The 26,708-nt window shown below is 39.0% G+C and overlaps 2 protein-coding genes across 2 annotated transcripts in view; one reads left to right on the forward strand and one right to left on the reverse strand.

The window, feature by feature from the left end:
- The window catches only part of VTI1B (vesicle transport through interaction with t-SNAREs 1B), a 27,188-nt gene extending 15,388 nt beyond the window's left edge, over positions 1-11,800 (forward strand). Inside the window, exons 3-6 of the mRNA XM_004477305.5 lie at positions 4,588-4,779; positions 8,120-8,293; positions 10,066-10,127; positions 11,505-11,800. Of these exons, the coding sequence (XP_004477362.1) occupies positions 4,588-4,779; positions 8,120-8,293; positions 10,066-10,127; positions 11,505-11,601 (525 nt within the window). The 3' untranslated portion in view covers positions 11,602-11,800. The remainder of the gene's footprint in view (positions 1-4,587; positions 4,780-8,119; positions 8,294-10,065; positions 10,128-11,504) is intronic.
- The window catches only part of ARG2 (arginase 2), a 23,360-nt gene continuing 8,411 nt past the window's right edge, over positions 11,760-26,708 (reverse strand). The window contains exons 3-8 of the mRNA XM_004477308.5: positions 21,482-21,659; positions 16,835-16,994; positions 15,865-15,959; positions 15,593-15,697; positions 14,023-14,159; positions 11,760-12,233 (exon numbers count right to left, since the gene is read on the reverse strand). Of these exons, the coding sequence (XP_004477365.1) occupies positions 12,028-12,233; positions 14,023-14,159; positions 15,593-15,697; positions 15,865-15,959; positions 16,835-16,994; positions 21,482-21,659 (881 nt within the window). The 3' untranslated portion in view covers positions 11,760-12,027. The remainder of the gene's footprint in view (positions 12,234-14,022; positions 14,160-15,592; positions 15,698-15,864; positions 15,960-16,834; positions 16,995-21,481; positions 21,660-26,708) is intronic.

Here is a 26,708-nt window from a genome sequence, read left to right on the forward strand (position 1 = left end):
TACTTTGGATAGATCGTATGGTATATGAATATATCTCAGTAAAACTGCTGAACAAATAAATAATTGTGCAAGAATAGCCAGCTATGTACAGCAGGGGAAATAGATTGAGAAGTGAAGAATTTTCTTGTTTACTTGTCTTTTTAAAGTTATTATTATTGTTGAAATGATGAAAATGCTCTGATGGTGATTGAAGTGATGGATACACAAGTATGTATCGTACCGAATGCCATTGATTGTTCACTTTGGGTAAATAGTATGCTTTATTAAAATGTACCAATAAAATTGATTTGTTAAAAAAAATAGATTTGTTTCTAAAAAACTAATATTCTAGTATATGTAAAAAAGAATGAGTTAGGAAGTAATCCTTCATCTTTTATTTTTTTGGAAGAGTTTAAGAAGGATTCGTGTTAAATCATCTTTAAATGTTTGGTATAATTCAGCAGTGAAACTATGGGTCCTGTACTTTTTTTTGTTGAGAGATTTTTTTTTTATTACAGATTCAGTCCTTAAAGAGGGCTGTTAAGGTTTTGATTTGTTTTGAATCAGTATACGTCCTACTTTCATCCCTTGTAATCTTTTTTTACTTAAAGTCTGTTTTGTCTGACAATAATAGAGCTGTTCCAGCTTTTCTTTAAACTTCCCTTCCCCCTCCCCATGGCTCCCTTGTCTGTCTGCTTGTTGTCTGCCTGTTGTGTCTGCTCATCTTCTTTAGGAGGCACCAACAACTGAACCTGGGACCTCCCATTTGGAGCTCTCTTTTGATTACTGTTTGCATGGAATATCTTTTTCCATATTTTTACTTTCAACTTTTGTGTCTTTGTCCTAAAGTGATTCTTTTGTAGACAGCGTGTAGATGGATCATGCTTTCTCATTCAATCTGCCAATGTCTGCTTTTTAAAAGGGAAGTTTAATCTATTGATATTTAAAGTAATAACCAAGAAGGAAGAATTTACTTCTGCCATTTAGATTCTTTTTAAAGATTTATTTATTTATTTAATTTCCCCCCCTCCCCCGGTTGTCTGTTCTCCGTGTCTATTTGCTGCGTCTTGTTTCTTTGTCCACTTCTGTTGTTGTCAGCGGCACAGGAAGTGTGGGCGGCGCCATTCCTGGGCAGGCTGCTCTTTCTTTTCACGCTGGGCGGCTTTCCTCATGGGCGCACTCCTTGCACGTGGGGCTCCCCCACGCGGGGGACACCCTTGCGTGGCACGGCACTCCTTGCGCGCATCAGCACTGTGCATGGCCAGCTCCACACGGGTCAAGGAGGCCCGGGGTTTGAACCGTGGACCTCCCATATGGTAGACAGACGCCCTAACCACTGGGCCAAAGTCTGTTTCCCTTAAAGATTTATTTATTATTTTCTCCCTTCCCTTCCCCCTCCCCACTGCCCTGCTGTTTTTCCTGTCTGTGTCCATTTGCTGTGTCATCTTCTGTATCTGTTTTTTTCTTTTTTTTTTTTGTCTTCTCATTTTTTCTCCTCTAAGATTCACCGGGATTCGATCCTGGGGACCTCTGATGTGGACAGAGATTCCCTGTCAATTGTACCACCTCAGTTCCTCATTTAGATTCTTGTATTCTGAATGTCTTGTATCATTTTTGTTCCTCAGTTACTTCATTATCCTCCTTTTATATATTTTTTTATAATATCATTTTGATTGCCTTCTTACCTTTTCTCTGTATTTTTTAGTAGCTTAGTAATTACCTTAGTAGTTCAAATTAACATCTTCAACTAATGGCAGCTTAGACTAGTACCAACCTAATTTCAGTAGTTTAGCAACATAGTTTGAGTAGTTTAGCAACTTTACTCCTATGTATCTCTGAGCCTCACACTTTATATTGTTATTGTCAGAGTATATATTTATACATTGTGTGCCTATTAACATGAATTTTATTTTACACATTTCCCTGAAAAGTCATTAACAGTCACTAAGTACAATCATGCAGGATTTTATATTTACCTATGTAGTTACCTTTACTAATGTTCGTTATTCTTCATATGGCTTTGAGTTACTGTCTAGTTTCCTTTTATTTCAGCCTAAAGGACTCCCTTTAACTTTACTTCCAGGACAAGTCTTCTGGTAATAGAATCTTTATTTGTAAATGTTTAATTTCTCCATTTTTGCAAGATAATTTTGTCAGATATAGAATTCTTGATTGAGAGGGTCCGTTCCCCCCCCCCCCCCCCCCCCCCCGCTTTAAATATGCCATCCCGCTGTCTTGTGGCCTCCATGGTTTCTGATGAGAAATGTACAGTTGATCCCTTGTATGTGACAAGTGCTTCACTCTGCTACTTTCAAAAACCTTTGTGATTTTGACAGTTTTGCTATAATGTGTCTTAATTTTAATCTCTTAGAGTCTATCCTGTTTGGAGTTTGTTACACTTCCTGGGTACGTATATTCATGTTTTTCAGATTTGGAAAGTTTTCAGCTATTACTTCTTCAGATAGTTTTTCTACTTTCTCTTTCTTGTTCTTCTGTGGCTACAGTGATACATTCATTGGTATACTTGATGGTATTCCATGGTTCCTCAGGCCCTCTTAATTTTTTATTATTTTATCTTTCTGTTACTTACATTGGATAATTTTAATTCTTTGTCTTTAGGTTTACTGATCCTTCTGTTTGTTCAAATCTGCTATTGAATCCATCTAATAAGTTTTATTTCAGTTACTGAACTTTGCTACACCTGAATTTGATTCCTTTTTTTTAGTTTCCATCACTTTATTTTGTTCAGACATTTTCCTTATTTCCTTTTATTCTTTTTTTTTTCTTAAGATTTATTTTTTTCTCTCCCCTTTTCTCCCACCCCAGTTGTCTGCTCTCTGTGTCCATTCACTGTGTGTTCTTCTGTGCCCACTTGTATTATTGTCAGCGGCACCTAGAATCTATCTCTTTTTGTTGCATCATCTTGCTGCGTTAGCTCTCCGTGTGTGAGGCACCATTCCTGGACAGGCTGCACTTTTTTCGCACTGGGCTGCTCTCCTTGTGGGGCACACTCCTTGTGCATGGGGCTCCCCTATGGGGGACACCCCTGCGTGGCACTGCACTCCTTGCGCACATCAGCACTACGTGTGGGCCAGCTCATCACACGGGTCAGAAGGCTCTGGGTTTGAACCTTGGACCTCCCATGTGGTAGGCGGACCACCCTATCCATTGAGCCAAATCCGCTTCCCCTTTTATTCTTTGTATATGGATTTCTTTAGCTCACTGAACATAATTAAGACAGTTGACTTAAAGTCTTTGCATAGTAGTGCTAATGTATCAAGTTCCTCAGGTATAGTTTCTGGCAAATTCTTTTCTTTTTTCTATAGATGGGCCATACTTTCCTGTTTCTTAGTGTGTTTTGTAATTTTTTGTTGTGAACTGGACATTCTCAGTATTATGTTGTTTTACTCTGAAAATTGAGCTCTTCCACTCCTCTGGGATTGTAATTTTTTGTTGTTTTTGAGGGCTGGAGCCATCAATTTGTGACTTTTCCAGACTTTTTGCTGCCAAATAGGGAATGGAAAATGAAATATAGATATATATATATATATAAACATCCTCTGCCACTTCTGCATGAGGTGGGTGAGGTGGGGTTCAGAACAGTGGCCACCCTCAGAGCTGTACCCACCCCCACCCAGTGATCTGAAGTAGCTGATCAAAAGCAGTGATCACCCCAGATTTTGGGGGCGGGGGGACGGGACTAGGTCCTTACAGCCCATTCTGGTACCAGAAAGCTGCACCAGGGGCCCAGCAGCAGTACCACTACTGCCTGCCACACCGGCTGGAGGATCAGGGTTGGTAGCCACTGCAGCAAGGGTGAAATTTACCAGTGTACTGGCATTTTTGTCCAGTTCTTCTCTGAATGCTGCACAGTGTTCCACAAGACTCCAGAGTTTCAAAAACAGTTGTGACAGTTCCTCCTAGTTCAGTGGTGGTTTTGGTGGAGGGACAGATTGCTGGAGCTTCCTATACCACCTTAGTCCTTCTATGTGTTACATTTTACTTAACCCAGAAAAAATGTAAATATGGTTCCTCAGAGCATGGTGATCCGGGCCTCTGGTTCTCTCACACTAGAATGGACTTAATTGATATTAAAAAAGAAGAGTGAAGGAAGAACCCTGATATAAGACTATCATTTTTAGTACTGTAGACCTCAAAGTACTTCTTACCAGCTTTGTTGAATCCTACTAAGCTAGAAGTGGTGTATTGAAAAGAGCTGAGATTTGAAGATGCTGAGTCCTAACTTCTCTTATTGCATGATCTTAGGCAAATCTCTTTGTCTTAAATATGAAACAGAGATTGTATTTCCTATCTTATTGACTTGTGAGGATTAAATAAAAGAATATAAAATGTTTTATAAGCTATAAGGTCTTGTGTTAGTTTTTTCATTCATTCATTCATCCCATACTTTTTGAATGCTCTATGCTTGATAGGCACTTGGAATAATGAGGTGAACGTGTCAGGCATGATCCCTGCCCTCATGGAGGTTATAGTTTAGTACTTATTTGGGAGAGACTTATCTGTGAGACCAAACAAGTGTCATCTCATAGGCCCAGATGAGGGAGAGAAGAACCAGGCCAGTCTATTCATAATTTTCTATCTTCCCAGTTGGCAGAGATGGAGAAGGAACTACGTTATGCACCCCTATCTTTCCGCAACCCCATGATGTCCAAGCTTCGAACCTACAAGAAGGACCTTGGTAAACTCCATCGGGAGGTGAGAAGCACACCTTTGACAGCCACACCTGGGGGCCGGGGAGATATGAAATACGGCACATATGTGGTGGAGAATGAGCATATGGTGAGTTTTAATTTTTTTTTCCCTTAAGGATTTGTGGTACAAGAATTAATCATATTGTAGAACACAATTCATGCTATTAGTTCATACTAAACTATTCTTAGTTTAAAATCTTTTCCCACTTGCCTACTTTCCTGCATCCCTTCTACCCTTGGGCACCCCCATTTTACTGTATTTAATGCAGGTCTTTCCATACTATAGGCTTATTTATCCTTAAAATATAAATATATATACATATATGTGTATATGATATGTATGTAAAAATAGCAGTTCCGTATGTAGTGCTATATAAATATTACATATTAGTGTGTCTGGGCTCTGTATTTTGTATATGATTTCAGTTTCCTCTTCTTCTTGGACTTGTATTCCTTCATATAAATTTCAGAATCACTTTCTCAAATTTAAAAAGAAAATTCAGTTTTCAATTGAAAATGCATTAAATGTGATAGAATAATCTGGTGAGAAGCCACGTCTTCACCATGTTAAATTGTCCCATTGATGAACATGGTATATCTTGCTATTTATTCCATTTTTTTCATTTGCCTTTTAATAAAAGAAAATTTTTTCTCCCTAAATACCTTGCATATTCTTATTAATTCCTAGACATTTTATAGTTTGGTTTTCCATTATAGTTGGTATTTTATTTTATAATTTCTATTTTGAATGTTGGTTTTTTATACAAGTAAGTTTACTGAACTTACTAGTTCTAAAAATTTGTTGACTGGGTTTTTTTGTTTTTTTGTTTTTTTTTCTTTTAAATGCTACATTCAAAAAATAGGAGGTCCCCATATACCCCTACCCCCCAAACTGGGTTTTTTATTGTCTGCTCTTTAGCTCCTTTGTAGGAGGAAGTAACCTGTGAGAAATTAGTACTGAATGTTTCTGTCCTTGGTATCCTAGGCACTATGCAAGGCATTTGGAATAATGAGTTCCCTGCCTTTGTGGAGCTTATAGTTCAGTGTCTAACGTAAGCTTTGATGAGAGAAAGAGGAACCAGGCCAAACTACAATTATTTCCATCTTCCAAATACACAATTGAATTTAAGATTTATCAGAGTATTGTTACAAAGTTAACCCAAGCTTTCCTTTACATTTATATCAAAATGGTCTAACAAACCAAATATATTTTTTTAAAGATTTATTTATCTCTCCCCTTCCCCTCCCCACCCCAGTTGTCTGTTCTCTGTGTCTATTTGCTGCGTCGTCTTTTCTGCTTCTGTTGTTGTCAGTGGCATGGGAATCTGTGTTTCTTTTTGTTGCATCATCTTGTGTCAGCTCTCCGTGTAGGCGGTGCCATTTTTAGGCAGGCTGCACTTTCTTTCGCGCTGGGCGGCTCTCCTTACGGGGCGTGCTCCTTGCGCGTAGGGCTTCCCTACGCGAGGGACACTCCTGCGTGGCAGGGCACTCCTTGCGCCCATCAGCACCGCTCATGGGCCAGCTCCACATGGGTCAAGGAGGCCTGGGGTTTGAACCGTGGACCTCCCATGTGGTAAACAGATGCCCTAACCACTGGGCCAAGTCTGCCACCTAACAAACCAAATAAAATAGGAGAATGCAGTATGCTTCTCAAGTATGGGCTTTCTGCCACCTTCATGTATGGAAAAACGTTGTAGTGGAAAGTAAGCAAGATTGACACTCTAGCCCTCAGTAATCTGATGAAATTGGACTGACTGATCAAAATTTGTTATTCTAAATTCTCTAGAAAAGCTAGATAGTTAAAGAAATAAAACAAACCTTCATAAAGATTAAATTCAGTGTGCTGAATTTAGGATCATATTCCACAGTACAGAGTAGAACGACCTGGCAAGTAGCTTAAAAGAAAAATGGAAGGGAGTCCACGAGCAGTCTGATAATATGTCAAAAAGCTAGCAGTGCTGTTTTAAACAAATCCTATTTCATGATTGCATCTTGATTATACTTTGAGATTGATAATGATATTGGTCTGACATTGCTGCTGTCAAAACTATAGTTTTTGAGAATAATGTAAATTTTTCCAGTGGATTGCCACTGATCAGAAGATAACATGACTTATTAAGAGAGACTGGAAAAGGCAGGCAGGAGCTGCTCTTCAAACTGAGTTATAAAAGTGGTCATTTTTGTTACATCACCTACCTACCAAAAAAACCCACAAAACACTGGAGATAAGTCCAGCCAATAATTTTGCTTTAAAATTAGTTTTGCAAATTACTAAAAAAATTATTTAGATAGCCATAACCACCTTCAGTAGAATTATTTTTTCGTATCTGTCTGTATGTGATTGATTTATGCGATTTTCTTGTCTTTTCCTGCCCTTTCCTTTAGCTTGATCAGTGGAAAATTTATATCTCTTGTAACAACTTTTTTTTTTCTGCTTCCTTTAAGCTAAAGTAATGGGTTTATCTGAACCTCTTTTAGGTTTCTTGATCCACTGGCCTATATGCCATTTTACAAAGTAAAAAGGCCTGTTAATTCTGATTTGGGAACTCAACTTCAGGGTGATGCCCTAGTGCTAGTATCACATACTGGGTTTTTCGGGATATACTTTAAATAGCTAAATTATAACTGCACCCAGTTTCCATTGATGGTTGTTAATTTTGGTCTGACAAAGGCTACTTCTGTCCTTTTGTCCTCATGCTATCAGTGTTATGATTATAGGTATAGAGATTTAGAAAATTAGGGCAGCTGGGAAATCTTAGGCCCCAGAAATTAGTTCCCCTGAGAGCAAGTCATCAGTGTGGCAACTTTGAAGTTTTTATATTTTATTTGCTGTGAGGTGAAATTTTTCTTTGGCTTACCAAAGAAAATGTAGCCACATAAGTTTCCCGCAGTGCAGTAGTGTCACTGACTTCTAAATAACTCTTATGTGTGGAAAAAATAGCTTACTCATGACATCTCATTCCTCAGTGCTAGTCAAGTATCTTTAGTGAAGTAGTCTATTTCTAGGTCTAGGGCTGCAGAGTTTAGTTGGTTTGCTTAGTAGCACTAAAAAAATTATATATATCCCTGAACTTTCCAGTAGTTCCTGCACCTGGGTTACTGCCTCTCAGAAGTTTGTTAGTCCAGGAAGCATATGGACCAGTTTGAATTTATCTTAAAACAAATCCTCAGGGAAAGCTCTCATATTTTTAATTGTCCTTCTTTTGCATCACTGAAGTTTAAGTGGAGTGGGGAGGTATTATTGTCCTGTTGATTGAATTCCAGGTTCTGCTCTAGTCTGATCTTGAATAGAATCTTATATTTCATTAGCTGGTAATGAAAATTATGACTTAACCATATCCCTTCTTATACAAGGTCATAAGGAATGTGCTGGCAATGAATTTATAAATGGAAGAAGTCTCAACATTTCCCTTACCTATTCCTGTCAGAATTGGCAACAGTCTCAGAGAGCATTGCTTCTGCAAGGCACTGACAGCTTGAACCGGGCCACCCAGAGTATTGAGCGTTCTCATCGGATTGCCACAGAGACTGACCAGATTGGCTCAGAAATCATAGAGGAACTCGGAGAACAACGAGAACAGTTGGAACGTACCAAGACTAGAGTGAGTCTGGGCAGATGAGGAGAGGGGCAAGAGTGGGAAATTTAGGTGGACTGTCTACACCCCAATACCTTATTAAGGCCAGAAACTACAGTAATTCTGAATTCAGGGAATGACCTTTTAGGTTCTTATACTTTTTCAATTTTAGCTTGAAAAAATGGCTTAGAGGAGATTTTCCTTGGAATTAGTTTCAACCCTAAGATTTAGGGGTCTTGGAACTTTGTTTTAATAAGGGAAGAAAAGACTGTGACAGAACCTGTATTTACTGAAGAATGTCAAATATATTAAATATATATAATAAATTTAAAATAAGCTTGCACTCCATTCTTTTATTCCTATATCATCTCTCTTTAGCAAGAGAATAATCTGTCAAAAGATAATCAGATTGAGTAATCTGAGTTTTTTTTCCTTCATACATCCAATGAAATAGTCTGCTATTATCCACATATAAGACCCTAGCTTTCCTGACATTTAGAACGAAGGCTGATTTTCTCATATCTTGAAATGGCACCATTGACAAGCTTTAATCTTGGGCTTTAATTTTTTACTGTTTCCTAAGAAGCTGGATCATTGTGAGAAGAAAGTGCCCACATGATGACTATATCACTCTAAGAGGCTCTGAAAAACAACTCATTTCTTCCTGCCCTTAAAGGAGTTCATTTGCAAAGGAATTTTTAAAGTAGTACAACTTTGCAATGAAAAGTTAATAGCACAAAGCAAATCCAGACTGAAAGCAGATAATATGGCCAAGACTTGGAAAAATACTAGCTCAGGGTAGGGATTTGAAATTTTCTCATACTTTTTTTTTTCTTAAAGGAGGTAAGGGGGGGTTGAACCCAGGAGCTCATATATGGGAAGCAGGCACTTAACCACTGAGCCTCATCCACTCCCCAGTGAGAATTGGTTTTTTTATTTCTTTTTGTTTTTAGGAGGTACCAGGAATCAAACCTGGGACCTCGTACAAGCTCCCCTCATACATTTTAATAGCTGTAGTTCTCCATACTTAGAAAATCAGAGTGATGCTCTTCCTTCCTCTTTGAAAATTTACAAAAAAGTACTGAATTCAAGGCAAGCTATGGGGAATGCACATTGCTTACAGAATGTACACTTTTTTTTATTTTAATTTTTGAACATGTAAAGTGGATAAATTTAAAAGCCAATTAAAAGCTGAGAGACCTGCATTTACCAAGACACTGAGGAATGGAAACAGATGGCAGGTGGCATCCTTTGAAACACAATCCAGCTATCTAGATTAGTAACAGTCAATTGAAAGGGAAGTGTCCATGGGGGTTAATTCCTTTTACAATTCAATTTAAGTGTCTCCTAAAGGGATCAAAGGAAAAAAAAATCAGATCCCAAAAGTGGTAACCTACTAAAGTCAAAACAAAACAAATACTAATTTAAGAGGCCTTCCTGGAGTTTGGCTGATGAAATTCAAAATCTTAAGTTGCTCAAAGTTGCTTCACAGTCACAAGCTGAGTACATGTGAAACCTTCCTGTTTTGAGTAACCACAGTGAAGGATTAGCTCAGACCCAGAAAATTCCCCACAGCAACCTAAAGATATAATGATTCCTAAGCTTACTTGATAAGTACTAATGCATCTTGTCCTTTCTAGTTTCTTCTACTTATACTCAGAGAACATCATTTAAATAAGTTTGGTTTTTCTGGAGCTCTTCAACATACACCCCTAATGACGCTTCAGTGTAGGAATGTTCAAATTCTACAGGGTGTACTTTTGAAAGAAGGGAACGTAATTGCTATTTTCTCTTCTCAGCTGGTAAGCACAAGTGAAAACTTGAGCAAAAGTCGAAAGATTCTCCGTTCGATGTCCAGAAAGTAAGTTTAAAAATAGTCAAAATTAATTTCCCTTAATTCTTAGTGTTTTTCAGCAAAGAATGCCAAACTTTTTAACTGTGGTTAATGGACCTAAGAAAGCACCTCAGCAATTGCTGCCAATCCCCTTATATGTAATACCACACAGCAAATCAGAGTAAATAAATAGGATGTTGTTTAGTTCAGGATCCCAGGACATAATCCTTTGTTAACAAAGTATACTAGTGAATTTCATCTCTTTTTTAAAATTATATACTGCTCTGAATAAGTCTCCATGGAAAATTTGTCCACTTTTAATCCTAACTTACATAGAGAAGACAGCACATTGGAATAGAGCTTCATATCCTTGAAATATATTTGTAAAAACTTGATTAGAAAACTGTTTCACTGCTACTGCTTAGTACTTGCTTTTGGCTCTGCTTGTCCCTCATTGAGTCAGCCCCTTATCTGGGAATTCTGTTAGCAAGAAATTGACTTTTAAAAAAAATCCCTTAAGGATTGACAGCAACAAAATCAGGGGCAAAAAGGAGGTATTGCGTTGAGGTTGGGGATAAATGGGAAGGTGCAGTAACCTGGGGCACAGGTGGCCTGGCATGTAAACAAAACTACAACTTAGTCATGGAACTAGCAGGAGAGGTAGAATTTTCCTAAACAGTGGTAAATTCCTTGTGGAATAGGGAGAAATCTTCAAGTTAGAGTGAACATGGGAACCACATATCATGAAAGACATTCACACAAATGGGATTCTTTGTATTAAGAAAATAAATTTTTTCAAGCTCGTTTTACCTTTATAATAGAGATAGATGAGTTTGATGGGAAAACAGAAGGAGAAATAGGGGGAAGAGTTAGGATAGTAAACTTACAAGGGTTAAAAGGCACTCTGAAGCTTCTAGCTACTTACCCTAAGGCAGAACCCATCCCTGAGCTGGATTTTAACACTGGAGTCTGCCCCAAACCCTTCTCCCAACTTAGGATCATGGCTGTGATATGTAATTGAAGTGACTCTATATGTTTAGATAATGATATTGTATTTCTTCTGCTTTGAAATAGGATTTGCCCTGATTACAGAAATGGTATACTTTTTCATATGTTTAATATTTTTTCTTTCTAGCCCCTCCTTCTAGAAAAGCTATTAAAGTTTAAGGGAGTAACTACCATTTGAAGTCATTTTAGAATCATTCTGTGAGATATACACAGTATTTTCCCTAAATTACAATTAAATAACCTTATTAGTACTTTCTAAATGGCTATGTGATCCAACAAAAACTATATGCCTCAGTATCCAGCCTTGGCTCCAGGTCAAACCCCATAGAATTAAGAATGGAAAGAAATAAGGTTAGTCAGACTTCTGACTACTCCCCTATTTGCTTCTCTTTGTAGAGTGGTGACCAATAAACTGCTGCTTTCCATCGTCATCTTACTGGAACTAGTCATCCTGGGAGGCCTGGTTTATTACAAATTTTTTCACAAGCGTTGAACTTCCTCGGCATTGGTTTGTGGACCAGAACTTTGAACACATAATAAACACGTCTATGAGCTGGATAGTTCAAGGGTGCACTGTATAACCAGGCTGTGGGAGGAGGGAGGGAAGACAGAAAACCACTTAAATGTGAAGGAACAGCAAGACCACTGTGATATATACCAAGGTAATAAATGCTGTTTATGACATCTTTAAATTTACATATACTCCAACATATTAACCCCCCATGAGCTGCAAAAATCTAAATACATTTACAGTAGTATTATTGGTCACCAAAACGGAGAGGGGAAACTACAATTATGAGAATACAAATGTTTGCATTAAGGCAATATGAACCTAGTCACCCCTTTAGGATCTGTCCCTTCAGATGCCTTGTAGCTCTGGAATGCCCATCTTGAAACACCTGTCATTGTGCAGTGTTTCCTAAATTCTCACACGTTCTTCGCTTTCTGATTCATCTGGTGAACTGGGAGTAGGCAGTTGGTCATAGACAATGTGGCCTCCTTCCCTTGTCTGACCAAAACTTGAAGCAATCACATCCACTGCCAGGCTAGCTGTAGCCTTTGCCTCTTCCTCTGAAGTAGCCACCTGAGGATTGACTTCAACAAGATCCAGTGCTGACAGCAACCCTGGAAGAAGAAAGTATGAGAAAACCTCAGAAAATCTCCTAGCTGCTGTCTTCAGTGAGGGTCTCACATGGACAGAGAAAAAGCCAAGGTAAAAACAAGAGTCATTTTCTTTTATATAGTTATCCACTGTCAGAAAGTCCTTTGCACTTGATCTCTTGGCCATTAAAGTAAGTGAAAACACTGGGATACTAGAATAGGATTGAAAGAGACATTTAAGGTAATGAAATAAATCATCCCTGTTCAACTAACATAAGTATTAGCTGTCAGGCTTTGGAGGGGCAGGGGGCCCAGGTTAAACTTTGGAGAAGTTAAACTTAAGTGGTTATTCTAGGCAAAGTTAATCTACCTCTTCCAGAGTTAGTTGAGCAAACTACTAGTATTCAAGAATACATAAAAGTACCTGAGAATATTTTGAGTGGCCATAAAGTCTGGAAATAAAAGAATGCCTAATGGGTTGATACATTTTAAATGAGTGCATGATTTGTTCAATGCCATTACATCTGTTCAGTGTTTTGTCCCTTTTAGCAATGGATAGGTCAGTGCACTGTGCAAAACTGCAACAAGCAGGCATATTAAGGTACAGTCCCTGCACATGTCTGTGATGCCTGCCTCAGATGATTTATGCCTCTGATTTCCACTGATTAAACCTGATTATGCCTTTAGCGTAGCCCAGAAGTAATAATAATTTTTTAAAATTACCTGTTTCCAAACTATTGCCACCTTACAAATTAGTTGAAGCATATTGCTTTCTGTGTCTAGTTGGCAGTATCATGAAAGACAGTCTTTTGGAATAAAAGAATATTGCAGTGTTGGAGAAAAAGACAAGACAGGACCACTGCCCCATCTAAGTGCTCAAGGTTACCAACCCCTGCTTTTAAGTTGTGTCACAGGGAAGCAAAGTAGAGGATTAAGCAAACTCCCAGAATCTCTGGGCACCAATTCAAAGACTGAGATGATCTTGCCACTGTCAGATCTCATAAGTAAGCATTCCCTTCCTGTACAAGGTTCTGGAATTTCTCAATACCCATTTCTATCCCAGCTACTCAAGTGTTTTCTGTAACCCTGGACCTTTCAATCTGGGATCTCCATGTTTTTGTTCACACCCCAGTCTCATGAGATGGAATGGAAGGTCATTTAAAGTAGACTTAAAACCAGAACCTTTCTGGCAAATGGAAACTTTGCAAACAGAACATGAGTTTGAGGACAATAACCTCTTGTAGTCACCCTTGATAATCTAGCATTCACTTTACTACTCTTTTTGTCAGCCATTCATCTTCCAATATGCCCAGTATTAAAGCTTTTACCAAACAAGCCCAAGTACAAGACTTACCATGTATGAAAGGACCCAAGGTAGTGTTCAACTTTGAAATGGTTTCCAAAGATGAGCTTTAACTCCAAATTCCCAATTCCTGGTGAACTAACCTCTTAACATTAGAATAGGTTATAACTATTGGCCTTGCCTTTTTTTTGGTCTTAATCTGCCCTCAGACAGCACAGACACAAAGAACTGTATCAGTTTGTGTTTAGCAAATGTTTGAGAAGACACAAGTTTTTTTTTTCCCCAGAATTTCCTAAGCATATTTAGGTATAAGCCGGGTCTAAGCATGCCTCTAAATGACTGTATCCCCTGTTAGCCTGGCCACATCACTTTTAGCTTTAATAGTTTGTGCAAAAACAAAGTCTACAATGACATGGAATAGTTTAATAGGATAGATCCCCTGCAGGTAAGAGGCAGCTTCAGCGTATTTACTTATGTAGTTAATAGGCTGCAGCCCTGGTTGCTACATACCTGTATTGTGTATTTCCTCAGTAATATACATGCCTTCTCGGTAGGTCAGTCCCCCTACAACAGGGGTACCTGTGGCTGGAGCAAGCGTAGGGTCAAAGGCATCAATGTCAAAACTCAGGTGGATTGGCCTTTGTCTTCTGGAAAGGAAGAGGTAAGGGATAGGCGTTTTAGTTGTGCTTGGACATTTCATCCTTCCTATGGTTGCAACTCCATGATTTTGTTGCTGTCAGTTCTGGTTCTTTGTTAATATAGTGGATTTCCAGGTGTCCTATTCCTGGAAGTTACTGATTTAGCTTTCTACACCCCACTTCATGATACTACCATTTGTTCTGCCTGTGTCCAACAGATTAATCCCAGTTTATTTATTTTTAAAAATTTATTTTTTATTTATTTCTCCTCCCACCCCCAGTTGTCTGCTCTCTGTGTCCATTTGCTTTGTGTTCTTCTGTGACCACTTCTGTCCTCATCAGTGGCACCAGGAATCTGTGTTTCTTTTTGTTGCGTCATCTTGCTGTGTCAGCTCTCCGTGTGTGCGATGCCATTCTTGGGCAGGCTGCACTTTTTTTCGCGCTGGGCAGCTCTCCTTACTGGGCGCATGGGCGCACTCGTTGCGCTTGGGGCTCCCTTATGTGGGGGACACCCTACTCGGGGGACACCCCTGCATGGCAGGGCACTCCCTGCGCATGGGCCAGCTCCACACGGGTCAAGGAGACCCAGGGTTTGAACCATGGGCCTCCCATGTGGTAGGCGTATGCCCTATCCATTGGGCCAAGTCTACTTCCTTTAATCCCAATTTATATTTCTGACTTAACTCTGAGCATTGGAGGCTCTTAGAGTAACAAATGCCAATAGAGTTCAATTCATATGACATTGGACTCTGATATATTCTAATTTAAGTTGGATTAATCTAGGTTACAAGTGCTGTTATTCTTTCAGCATAAATGAACTTAACTCTGATTTTAGGTCTGCAATCTTACTATCCTCTGATTCTAACTTTAGTTTGGCCCAGGTATCCAGTGGCCAGAGCTAAAATACAATATACCCTTATACCATATAACTCAATTTCTTAACAGTTTACGAAATGTCATAATACCAGATGGCAATTCTGACTATCACCCAGAAATAAAGGCTCAGTATTAGAGAAATTCCCTTAAAACTAGCATTTGATTAACATTGATCTGTCATCTTTCTATACTAGCAAGATTTACTTAATAAAAAACTTTCAGATAAAGCAGTAGTGAGGCTGTGGAAGAATGGGACAGTTGAGATAATGAATGTGTCTCATCTCAAAAGAAAACAAGCACTAAAAATGTAGCTGAAGATAAATTCACAGGAAAGAGGATCTGGGCAATGACTTAAGGAAACCTCCTCCTCACTCCAAAAGAATATGACTTATATTTCATATTATGCCCTTCTGAACTAGTTCAATTTTTTATGTGTAGATTTGCCTTTAAAAAAAAAAAAAAGATAAAATCTATCTTCCTCAAGAGACAGGCTAAAGTGCTGCTCATTGGTGATTTGCCCTTTTCTTTTTGGGATCTAAATGTAGACATCCCTTATAGTTACATACTTGCCAATCAGCAGATCAAATGTCTGTTCCATGACCTTCTGGATACCAAGTCGATCAATATCCCTCATGGAAAAATACTGGATATCATAGTTCTTTAAAATATAACTGTGGTGAGATATAAAGGAAGGAGTCTTTAGTTTAAAAAAGCATTTTTCACAAATGTATGTTAAGGGGGATTTTGCCTTCACAGTGACCTATAACAGGTTATGTTGAGCATTATGTTTCAAATGGCCAAAGCAGGCCCAAAGCATAACTCTAATGCATCAACTTACTGTTCAGGCGGGTCCACATCTCTTAAACCAATATACACGATATCTGGAGAAGAGATACAAGGTTTGATCCAGGAAAACCCTGGGAGTTGTGGTACCTATAAAAAGAGGAATGAAGAGAATTAATCAAGAATTCTTAGTCTTACCAAGATAATCACCATGTGCTCCCCAATGTGTGCTTATTTTCCTCTTCCTCAACTCAAGACACACTTGATCTGTGAAAGAAAACTGATATAAGTAGAAATGTTTCTGAAGGGGAGCTGAAGAGCATAGTACAGCTTTCTCAAGAAAAATAAAATGAAAAATATCTTCTCCTAAAATGGCTTCAGTTTCTCATTAACCTATCTAACAGGAAGACTGATGATTAGCCTTTTTCCATCTCTTGACACATTACTGAGTTGTTTACTGAGTGGTTCTTGAAGTATAACCCAGTTGCCATCTCAAGTTACCAACAACCAGAACATTCCTGCCTAATGAATAACACCTTTGTAATATCCTGGTTTAACTTAGTCTCGCACTGGGGAGAAGGAATACAAGGATTCTAGTCTATGCCTGATAAGGACTCCCATGTCTTCTGAAGAGCTTAGAAAAATAATATCCAAAAATAAAGGTTTTCCTTGTCTTCTAGACCAGTGGGTCTGATAGGGTGGCCTAGGAGCCTTTAATCAAGAAGTCTTCAAACTGTGTGTGTGTATCAATCATTAGAGTTACTACCCATCACTACCTTCCTTTCTTAGCAGATTATGAGTCCCCCTGAGAGCAGGAAACATGTTCTACTCACCTTTATAGCCCTAGCATCTAGGAGACTGCCTGGCCCATAACAGTGTTTGATGAATAAATTAAGGAATGCTTAAGTATTTTTACCATCTGCCACATTCAACCCATACTTCAGAGAAATGTTGAACTAGATACTCAAAGCCCCAGGATAATTCCTGGAAGCCATGTGACTTTCTTTTCATTTTGGCTCACTGACCTTATCCTGCAGTTCTCTGAGGAGAAATGAAACTGGCTGTCCATGGAGATTTCCAGATGAAGTGGTAAGGGGTGTATTGATGTCAGCATGTGCATCAATCCAGATGACACAAAGGTTCGGGCAGTGCCGGGTGTGGCCACTAATGGTACCGATGGCCAGACTGCAAAGAACAAATATAATAATCTTCAAGGCCCTCTGGCAAACATCATCAATAATAAATATCCTCAGCCAACACAGCTCACACTCTGTCCTTGGGGCAAAGTCAGGCCCCAGAGTGAAAGTAGGTTTAGATAAGACAGAGTAACAGGGGTTGTAGTTCCCTAAGACTAATCTTGAGTAAGTTTGGGAGAAATGAAAGCCTTTTAAAATTTAAAGCTGACAACTAGTTATCTGGTAATGTGGCAGATGTTACTGCTGCCCCAAATCCATATAATTTGATCCATTAGCCCTGGCACAGAAAAGGACCACAAATATTTGCTCAGTGAATGAAATCCAGTTAAATGATGTGGTCTATACATAATAACTCAACAAAAACGTGAGTTACATCTCTTAAAGGAGACCTGGGAGATTGAGTTATTTCAAAGTATCAATTATATTAAATTAGAGAAATTGTCGGTTTACAGAAAATCATGCATAAGATACATAGTTCCCATATGCCACCCTATTTTATCTCTTTGAATTAGAGGGATAACATTTGTTAAAATTTATGAAAGAACATCTTTATAATTGTACTATTAACTATTTAGCCCATCGTTTAACTTACAGTTCACTGGGTTGTACAGTCCTATTTTTAAAAAATTTTTATTTCTAGTAACATATTCTACCTAAATTTTCCTTTTTTACCCACATTCAAATAATCTAATTCAGTGGCATTAACTAACATTCACAATGCTACCATCACCACATTCATTACCAAAACTTTATGATCAACCTAAATAGAAACGCTGAACAATTTAAGTATTAACTTCCCATTCCCTGCCCCTACCCCATACCCTGGTAACCTACATTCTAGATTCTGACTCTATATGTTAACTTATTCTAATTAATTCACATGTTAAGTCACAATATTTGTCATTTGTGTCTGGCTTATTTCATTCAACTTGATATCTTCAAGTTTTATCCATGTTGTTGCATGTATCAGAACTTCACTCCTTTTTAGGGCTGAATAATATTCCTTTGCATGTATATACCACATTTTATTTATCCATTCACCAGTTGATAAACACTTGGTTTGTTTCCCATCTTTTGGCAATTGTGGATAATGCTGCTATGAATGTTGATGTGCAAATATCTGTTCAGATCCCTCCTTTCAGTTCTTTGGGGTATACATCTAGAAGTGGAATTGCCAGATTTCGTGGTAATTCTGTACTTTCTGAGGAACTGCCAAACTGTATTCCACAGCAGCTGTATCATACAGTAAATTTTTCACAATAAAAATGAGACCACAATATAACTTTTTAAAAAGATTTTATGTGATACTTCGAAAACTTGAAAAGTCAAACATGTTAAAAACTGACATTAATGTAACAGGACAACCCAATTAAAGATTTTATTAAGCTGACTGAGTAAAACAAGTTTATTTGCATGTTAACTTATAAACATTAGTATGGTGTTCAACTATCCTTATGTTTTCTAATTGCAGCTGTCCTTCCTGATCTGTGCAGTATGACACAGTATTTTACGTTCCATCCCCACATTGGGCCTCTTTGTGGGCTAGCAAAATCTAGGACTAAAAGCAGTTAAGTAAAAATTCTGGGGGTTTAGCCCCAGAAGGGCTGTATGACCTAGAACAGGTCCAATTTCTCTAGATTTCAGTTTCCTTTTACCAGACAGAGATGATAATACTTGGTTTGTGTAAGTCTGAGTGTCTTTGATGATTAATACTGTATATTGTGCTATGAAAATACCTCCTCCTCTAAAATGCTCAATAGCGTTACACACTCATCTCTTCCTTTCTAGAATCTCCCAGATGACATTGGTTTTATTTTATTTTTTAAAATTTATTTTATTTATTCTCCCTACCTCCACCCCAGCTGCCTGTGCTCACTGTCTGCTATCTGTGTGCATTCACTGCATGTTCTTCTGTGTCTGCTTATCTTCTCATCTTCTTAGGAGGCACCAGGAACCGATCTGGGACCTCTGATGTGGGAGAGGGGCATTCAATTGCTTGAGCCACCTCAGCTCCCTGGTTTGTTGTTGTTCTCATCGCCTTTCCTGTATCTCTTTTTTTTGCATTAGCTCACAGTGTGGGCCAGCTCTCCACGGCACAGACTAACTCGCCTTCACACCAGGAGGCCCCAGGAACCAAACACAGTACCCCCCATATGATAGACAGTAGCCTAATCACTTGAGCCACATCTGCCTCCTACATAGGCTTTAGGATTAAACAGGAAAAACGTGAGCAGTGACAGGGCTGCAATATAGATAGCTACAGGCAAAAGAAAAATCAAGGTTGTGGTAATTACATTGATAAAAAGGTCCCTAAATAGTGAGTCTTGACCAAAGACTGAAAAACTGAACTTCCAGAGGCAGCACTGAGCTAGAAGGGGAGAGGAGATCCAACTTCTGGTTCATTTCATTGAAATACAGAAAAGAACCCTTAAATGACCATTTTCTTACTCTACCTGAATTTTTATTCCTAATGAGGAATTGCCCTGCCTCTCCAGATGAGACAAATCAAGATACAACTACCATTAAGTGAAAAACCCTGAACACAGGAGGGAAAGTTGTTAAATTGAATCTGGAAAGAGAAGTTAATTGACAGGAATCACACTGGACTTGAATCTAAGCTCAGCTACTTCCTGGCTCTAGACCTTGGTTATTTAAACTCTGTCCCTCAGCAGTGAGTTAAAGTAAACCATATCTACCTCGTGGCATTGTTAATGAGCATTAACTAAGAATACATATCAAGTGCTTCAGTACTTGTAGTACTTCAATGCCTTTTTTCTTTCTACCAAAAACTTGCAAACAAAACAACAACAACTTGTATTTCTTAGCTCAAGTCATACTCCTCTGTGAAATCTGACTACTCTAGCCCAGGCTGATCTCATCCTTCTCTGAAATTCTGTAAAATTCAATATTTTATTTTTCATTCCACATGTATTTCTTTTATCTAGTCTTAAAAGATCACAAGTTTCCTAAAAACTGGGGCCTTATCTTACTTTATATAACAACAATCCCCAGCACTGCTGAAAACATCAGAATAGTTGTTAATAAAGTACATGCTAATCCATTGATAAATTGTTATTAGTCATCTAGGGTTCATGGTCCATGAAGAAATGTATTCACAAGCCAAATGGGGATCTCTAACAAATCTATTAGCAGAAACGCCAACAAAAATGTCCATTCAGCCCATTGATGAATTCTTCTAAATCTTCAAAATTGCTAAATGAAAGTCATAAGATAGGTTTCTCAAGAAAGTGTTTCAAGAGCCAAGAAGAATGAAACACTGTCCCTAAAATTGTCATTTAGTCTACTTCTGAACTTGCTGTGTCTGAATGTACATATCCTCATACATAAAAAACTGTATGTTCCCCAGCAGCTCATGATCTTAGACATTAAAATGCTATTACAACTGGCCCCAAGACCTCTGCTTCCCGGTGGCCCAGCGCTGACCTTCGGGAGAGCGGTGCAGCCACTGCAGGCCTGGTGTAGTCTCCCTGCTGGACAGAGTGAACAAGGAACAGTGCAGAAGGAACAGCTCAGAAGTACCTTTACATTGGTTTGGCTTTGGCTATGCAGCACTGGTTGCTTCTGGTGGGATCATTGGTTATGCAAAAGCAGGTAATGTCCCATTCCTGGCTGCTGGACTCTTCTTTGGGGGTTTAGCAGGCCTGGGTGCTTATCAGCTATCTCAGGATCCAAGGAACATTTGGGTTTTCCTAGCTACATCTGGAACTTTGGCTGGCATTTTGGGAATGAGATTCTACCACTCTGGAAAATGTATGCCTGCAGGCTTAATTGCAGGTGTCAGTTTGCTGATGGTCACCAAACTTGGAATTAGTATGTTCAATGGACCGCATCAATAATAGTCATATTTCAGCTTGAACTCATAATGAAGAATTAAAAATTGCCAGACTCCCACTCTTTTTAATGTATGTAGTGAAATCAGTGCAGCATTTTTATATGGTCTGACATTTTACTAAAAACCAAACCAAAAATTGACATTGAACTTTGTGGGAGGAAAACAAAACCATTCATCATCATGACAGCCCTACAGAGTTGGCAAGTATGTAACACAAGAGCTAATTACTGTACCCTCATGCAACTTGATTCTTTTATATTGATGTTAGTTTTTCTTTCTGTATCTAGAGGTAAAATCTCAAGGGGTGGAATGTTAGATGTCAATATGGGGGACCTGAAACCCCATGCCTCACTCAGTTGAACAGTGTGAAAACAATGTCTTATGAGATTTAGGATATCTGTTGTTATGCTCATCTTCAAGCAAAACCTAACTTGAAATGTTAAATGAAATATGAATGAAAATAAAGTTTTACTCTAATTTAAAAAATGCTATTACATACACCATACCCTTAAAATCTGTATGGCATTTTTCTCCAGGTTAGGAAACTGAGACAAAAGCAGCTAAATTATTAGCCCAAAGCACCAAGTAAACTAGCCCATCCACTACCCATGTTGCCAGCTCACCTGTGGTCTCCTCCCACTGTAACGCAGCGGTAGCCACTTGACACAGCTCTACTAACCACCTCGGCCAGTTCCTGATTGGCAAGGCCCACTGAGCGAGGATTCACTATTAGGTTATTATAGAGATCATCTTTGGGGACTGGAGTAAAACTCAAATCTCCAAAATCTTTGAGGCTACAACCTGAAAACAAATAAGACAAGATTAAGTGTGTGCTAGTCCAGTTTACAGCTTTCCACCAATAACTTGTGACACCATACTCATTTTATCACAGTAAGATTTAAAATTTCACACAACTATGTGGCAGAATTATCCTCCCAGCATTCCTGTGAGGCAGATCCTATTATGAATACTATTTTACAGAAGAGGAAGCTGGCTTTCAGAAGTGACGCCAAGAGTTGTTAATCTAACAATCACAAAATGGTAGCAATTAGACCTCAGATATCCAAAAAGCTAAAGAAAATTAAGTACTATAATATTAATCTGGGATAGAAATACATGTATAGAAAATATGTTTTAAAATAAAAGACCAATCTGGGGACCTACAGCACCCTAAAAATGAGAGAAATATCTCTAACATTTATAGACTATAAGATCCCGGACACTGTTCTAATTACTCAACACAAATTCCTATTTTAGTCTCACAACAATCCTACGAAGTAACTAAATATGATTGTTAGATGAGGAAACTGAAGTAAAGAAGTAAATTGCCTAAGGCCACGCAGCTGCTAAGAACCAGAACCTGGATTCAAAACCATGCTGGGGGCTTCAAGTTCTTTTTTTTTTTTTTTTTTTTACTACCGTTTGTCTCCCAAAGAATTGCTTGTGATTCCAACACTTATAAGAACAAAGGATGTATTTCGACAGCTCAGAATATTTTCCTACCCAAGTTTCCCATATTCCAGTGAATTATGCATTATTTTTTATTATTTTTAGTGTAAATACTAGTCTTTTCCATTTTTAACTACTTCATAACAATAGGTAGAATGTTAGGGTGAGCACTAAATCTAGCTCTATCAAAACAGAATGTGGGGAAGCGGACTTGGCCAGAGTGGTTAGGGCGTCCATCTACCACATGGGAGGTCCATGGTCCAAACCCCGGGCCTCCCTGGCCTGTGTGGAGCTGGCCCACGTGCAGTGCTGATGAGCGCAAGGAGTGCCATGCCACGCAGGGGTGTCCTCCGTGTAGGGGAGCCCCACGCGCAAGGAGTGCGCCCCGTAAGAAGAGCCGCCCGGTGCAAAAGAAAGTTCAGCCTGCCCAGGAATGGCGCCGCACCACGGAGAGCTGACACAAGATGATACAACAAAAAGAAACACAGATTCCTGTGCTGCTGACAACAGAAGCGGACAAAGAAGAACATGCAGCAAACAGACACAGAGAACAGACAACTGGGGCAGGGGGGGAAGGGGAGAGAAATAAATAAATCTTAAAAGAAAAAAAAATGACTCCTAGAACAAGGAGAGTTTGTACCAACACTATTTTGCTATTCTTTTGTTCTCTTCCTTACTGGCAAATTCTAATTGTAAAACTAATTAGGAAGTATATAACAGTACAAATTCCCAATCTCACTCTCCAGGTTTGACTATTAACTGCTCTATCCTTACAGACCTCTATGCATAAACATAACCCATGATAGTCTTTTTAATAAGATTATTAGTTAGAGAAAGCAAAACTGCCATAACAAACCCTTCAAAATAATGGTTCTAACACATTAGATTTGCTTCTTGTTCATTTAACAGTCCAGGGCAGGTATTCTAGGCCAAAGAAAGCTTTCCTTCATGCAGTGATGCAGGGACCAGACTCCTTGGCTGGTGACTCTGCCTTCCCTAGGGTCTGGCCATCTATGTGGCTAAGGCTAGGTCTCCCCGGGCTTAAGGAGTGAAAGGGGAAGAAAACATTGAGAAGGCACACTTCCTCTTTTAAAGTCTTTGCCCTACAAGAGACATCACTCCTCATTGCATTGGCCAGGAAATGTAGATCTAGCCTTTATCCAGAAGGGGCTGAGAATGGATTTGGGTGGACAGTTGCAATCTGTGCCACTGTATTTTTTTTTTATTCTGCTATAACCTTTAAATGATTAAGACCTCAAAAGCATATGTTGCTCTAGGATTGTCAGCTTATACTATTTTTAACTTCTATTTCATTACAGAGCTGAATCCACTATGCCAACCTCATGTAATCTATTAGAGGCTTTATTCTCTAATACTCATGGAAACAATAGCACTGTAGCAACAGAGGGCAAGCAGAGTAGAACCCAGAACTGGTTTCTAAAAGACGTAAACAAGGGCCTGAAAGAAGAAATGTACATGTCATATCTGGAAACAGTTGAACAATTTAATAGGAATGGAAATTATGAATATTGGAATAATGCAGTATGAGGTTACAGAGCACATGAACTGTAGCCCACAGGTTACAAGTTTTTGAGAGAAGTGGGGAGGCTGATTCATCCCTTTGAAAGAGCAGGATGAATTGGGTAATACTGAAGCTATTACTTTATGAGAGAGCTCTACTTCTTCTACTTCATTGGGCATAAGTAATGGTTGGATTTTTAAAGAATCTCAGGGTAATAGTGAAAAGAGCAAATATTATAATATAGAAGCAGTATCTGCCTGCCATGCTTGAGAGAGCTGTCCTTTCCTCTAACTCTTTGTGCTTCAGGTCAACGCACCTGCAAGTTTAGATTAGGTGAGACCTAGTGTTTCATTGCTCCTTTTTCCTCTCTTTTAAGAAGGTATAAACAGTTCAAGATGAGCCTGAAACTTCAGAGAAGCTTTCATGTGAAAGAGACCAGGAACAAATTTGAAAGGGCTCTCATATTCCATTTGCAGTGGGAAAAAAAATAAAACTCATACATTGGCACAACCTCACTGCTTCTCTCCCCAGTGCTGGTAATAAAAATACACTGAATACTACTCTGATCTTTTAGGCCCAGATATTCCCTTTGGCCTTGATAAATCTTTGGAAGCTCCATCAGAGTGGAAAGGAAAACACAAATGCAACAACAAAATGATGCAACCAGGCAGTGGGGAAGAAATCAGAAGAGCCCTCCCTTATTTGACCTAAGTGTACCTGTGAACAGCACTTCTTTATCAGGGTCCTGATCACTAGTGAGTGAATCCCTGAAAGAGGCCAATGACAGGAAAGAAAGGACATGAAACATAATTGTCTACCTCCACACACCACACTGTGCTAGACTCTTTACAGATACCTGCTAATCCTCACATCTTGTGCTGGTATCATTATCCACACTTTCCAGGAGGAAAAATGTAGCTTATTAGCAAACTGAATAGCTCCAACTGTAATAGATAGCTGTTTTAGAGCAAATCTGAATCACTTTTTAGTTAGAGACTCACATAAGACAATGTTACAAGTAGGTATTTGTCAACAGCATAAACATGCCCCATTCTTCTGACTGTTCTAATTTCCACTTACAGTTGGCTCCAGGTGCTACCAAGTCTCCCAGCACATGGCGAGAGAGGGATTTCAAAGTGGGCTGGCACATGAGAGAGTCTACTGAACCACAGGTAGCCCAGAAAAATGAATTTGTAAAAGAGCTAGGGGCTCTTAGTGTGCAGTTTTTTCAAACTATGAACAGTATAGAAATGTTTATTACTTGTCAGAATAACAAGTCAGTAAAACCTGAAGAAAAACTAAGGCTCTCAGATCTTATTTGGTGCTGACAGGGTATCAATGGTTTTTAGAATTATAGACTCAAATACTCTATTGGCAGATACAAAACCATGTCTTGAGGTATATAGAAATCAGCTCTTTGCTTCCTTACATCCAGTCTCCAAATTAAATTTGGTGCATTAGGGAAAGAAATATCACACACGTAGACATATTTGTTCTTCAGATTCCTGGAGGCGACTGCTTCACTCAGTGCTCTCAACATGTCCTTCCTTCCCACTCTACTCTCCTATTGCCTCTGCAGCAGGTAGGTGTTCTCAAAGGCAGAGAAGATCACAACTGCAGAAGACAGAGAAAGGGATAGTGGCACTGGGGGCTCTAGGATGAAAGGTTACCCCCGATCCAGGCCAGTCACTTCACACCAGTCCACTAGGAAATGTGTTCCAGAATTAAGCTCATGTAAATTCAAGTGATACAAATATGGTGCCTTTGCCTGAATGCCTTTGATGAATTTTATCCTGAAGTTAAAAAAAATCCAAGTACAAAACAAGCTCCAAATTTGGCTAAAAACACAAAACTGAGCCAAGAGATAACTCACATACCAGTTGTATATTTCCTGCTAATTAGTATATTGGCTACATCTGACCTTCTTGCCAAAGGAGACCAGAGGGTACCATCTTCTGAAGATGGGCTTAGTAATGTGTACTCCTCTGAACCAAACTCTGCCAGCCCTCTAAGCATGATCACAGTGAACCAGCTCAGGCTTTCTTGGAGAGACGGTCAGTTAACAGCACCTTAGCAGCCTGGTCCCAGCACAGGCAGGGGTGGAAGTAAGAGGGAGGTATCTCTGGTCCCCAATTCACAGCAACATTTTCCCACATTCAGAACAAGACTGTTGTGTTGAGCTTCTCTGAAAACAAAAGATCTGCTATTGTTCACATGTTTACAAAACTTCAAACTATCCGATATCTAACCAGAAGAGATGGGAACATCCCTTCAGAATAAGTTCTGTTCTGTAAAATGTGTATTTTTGTTCAATTATTCTTTACATTCTACCTTTTTTCAGAAAGGATTTAAAGGGAGACACATTAGGTTGGTGCTACAGCTTCACCAGTTACCAGTACAGATGTGTAGTTCTCTGCCCCAGATCCTGGGCTATGGTGGCGTCCTTTTGAGTCTTCAGAAGGAACCTCAAACCAGACAGACTGCATTCCATACTATTCTAGGCTGAAAATATAGGGTACACACCAGTGGACACAGTGGGCCAAGTGCAAAGGAAAGAATCTGCCTTTTGGCCCCTGACTTCCTGGAAGAGTCAAGCTCTTTAACCAAGTTCAGTCTCTAAGCCTGTCCTACCTCACACAGTGGTGAGGAGGAAACAAGATAGTACATGCTAAGGAGTTCATATTAGTTCAACTAGATGAAGCAACTTGGTGGTATTTCTCCACACCATACCCATTGTTTTTTTTTTTTCTCTTCCTTTCCGTGAAACTGATGATGTAACCTAAGACTTCCCAAAACCTGTTTGTAATAGTACTACGTCAGTTTGACAAAAGCAGAGTTTGTGGTGAAAAGCAGCCAACAAATATAGGCCCCGAAATTTC

The sequence above is a fragment of the Dasypus novemcinctus genome, chromosome 3 (assembly GCF_030445035.2).
Source record: "Dasypus novemcinctus isolate mDasNov1 chromosome 3, mDasNov1.1.hap2, whole genome shotgun sequence".
Lineage (NCBI taxonomy): Eukaryota > Metazoa > Chordata > Mammalia > Cingulata > Dasypodidae > Dasypus > Dasypus novemcinctus.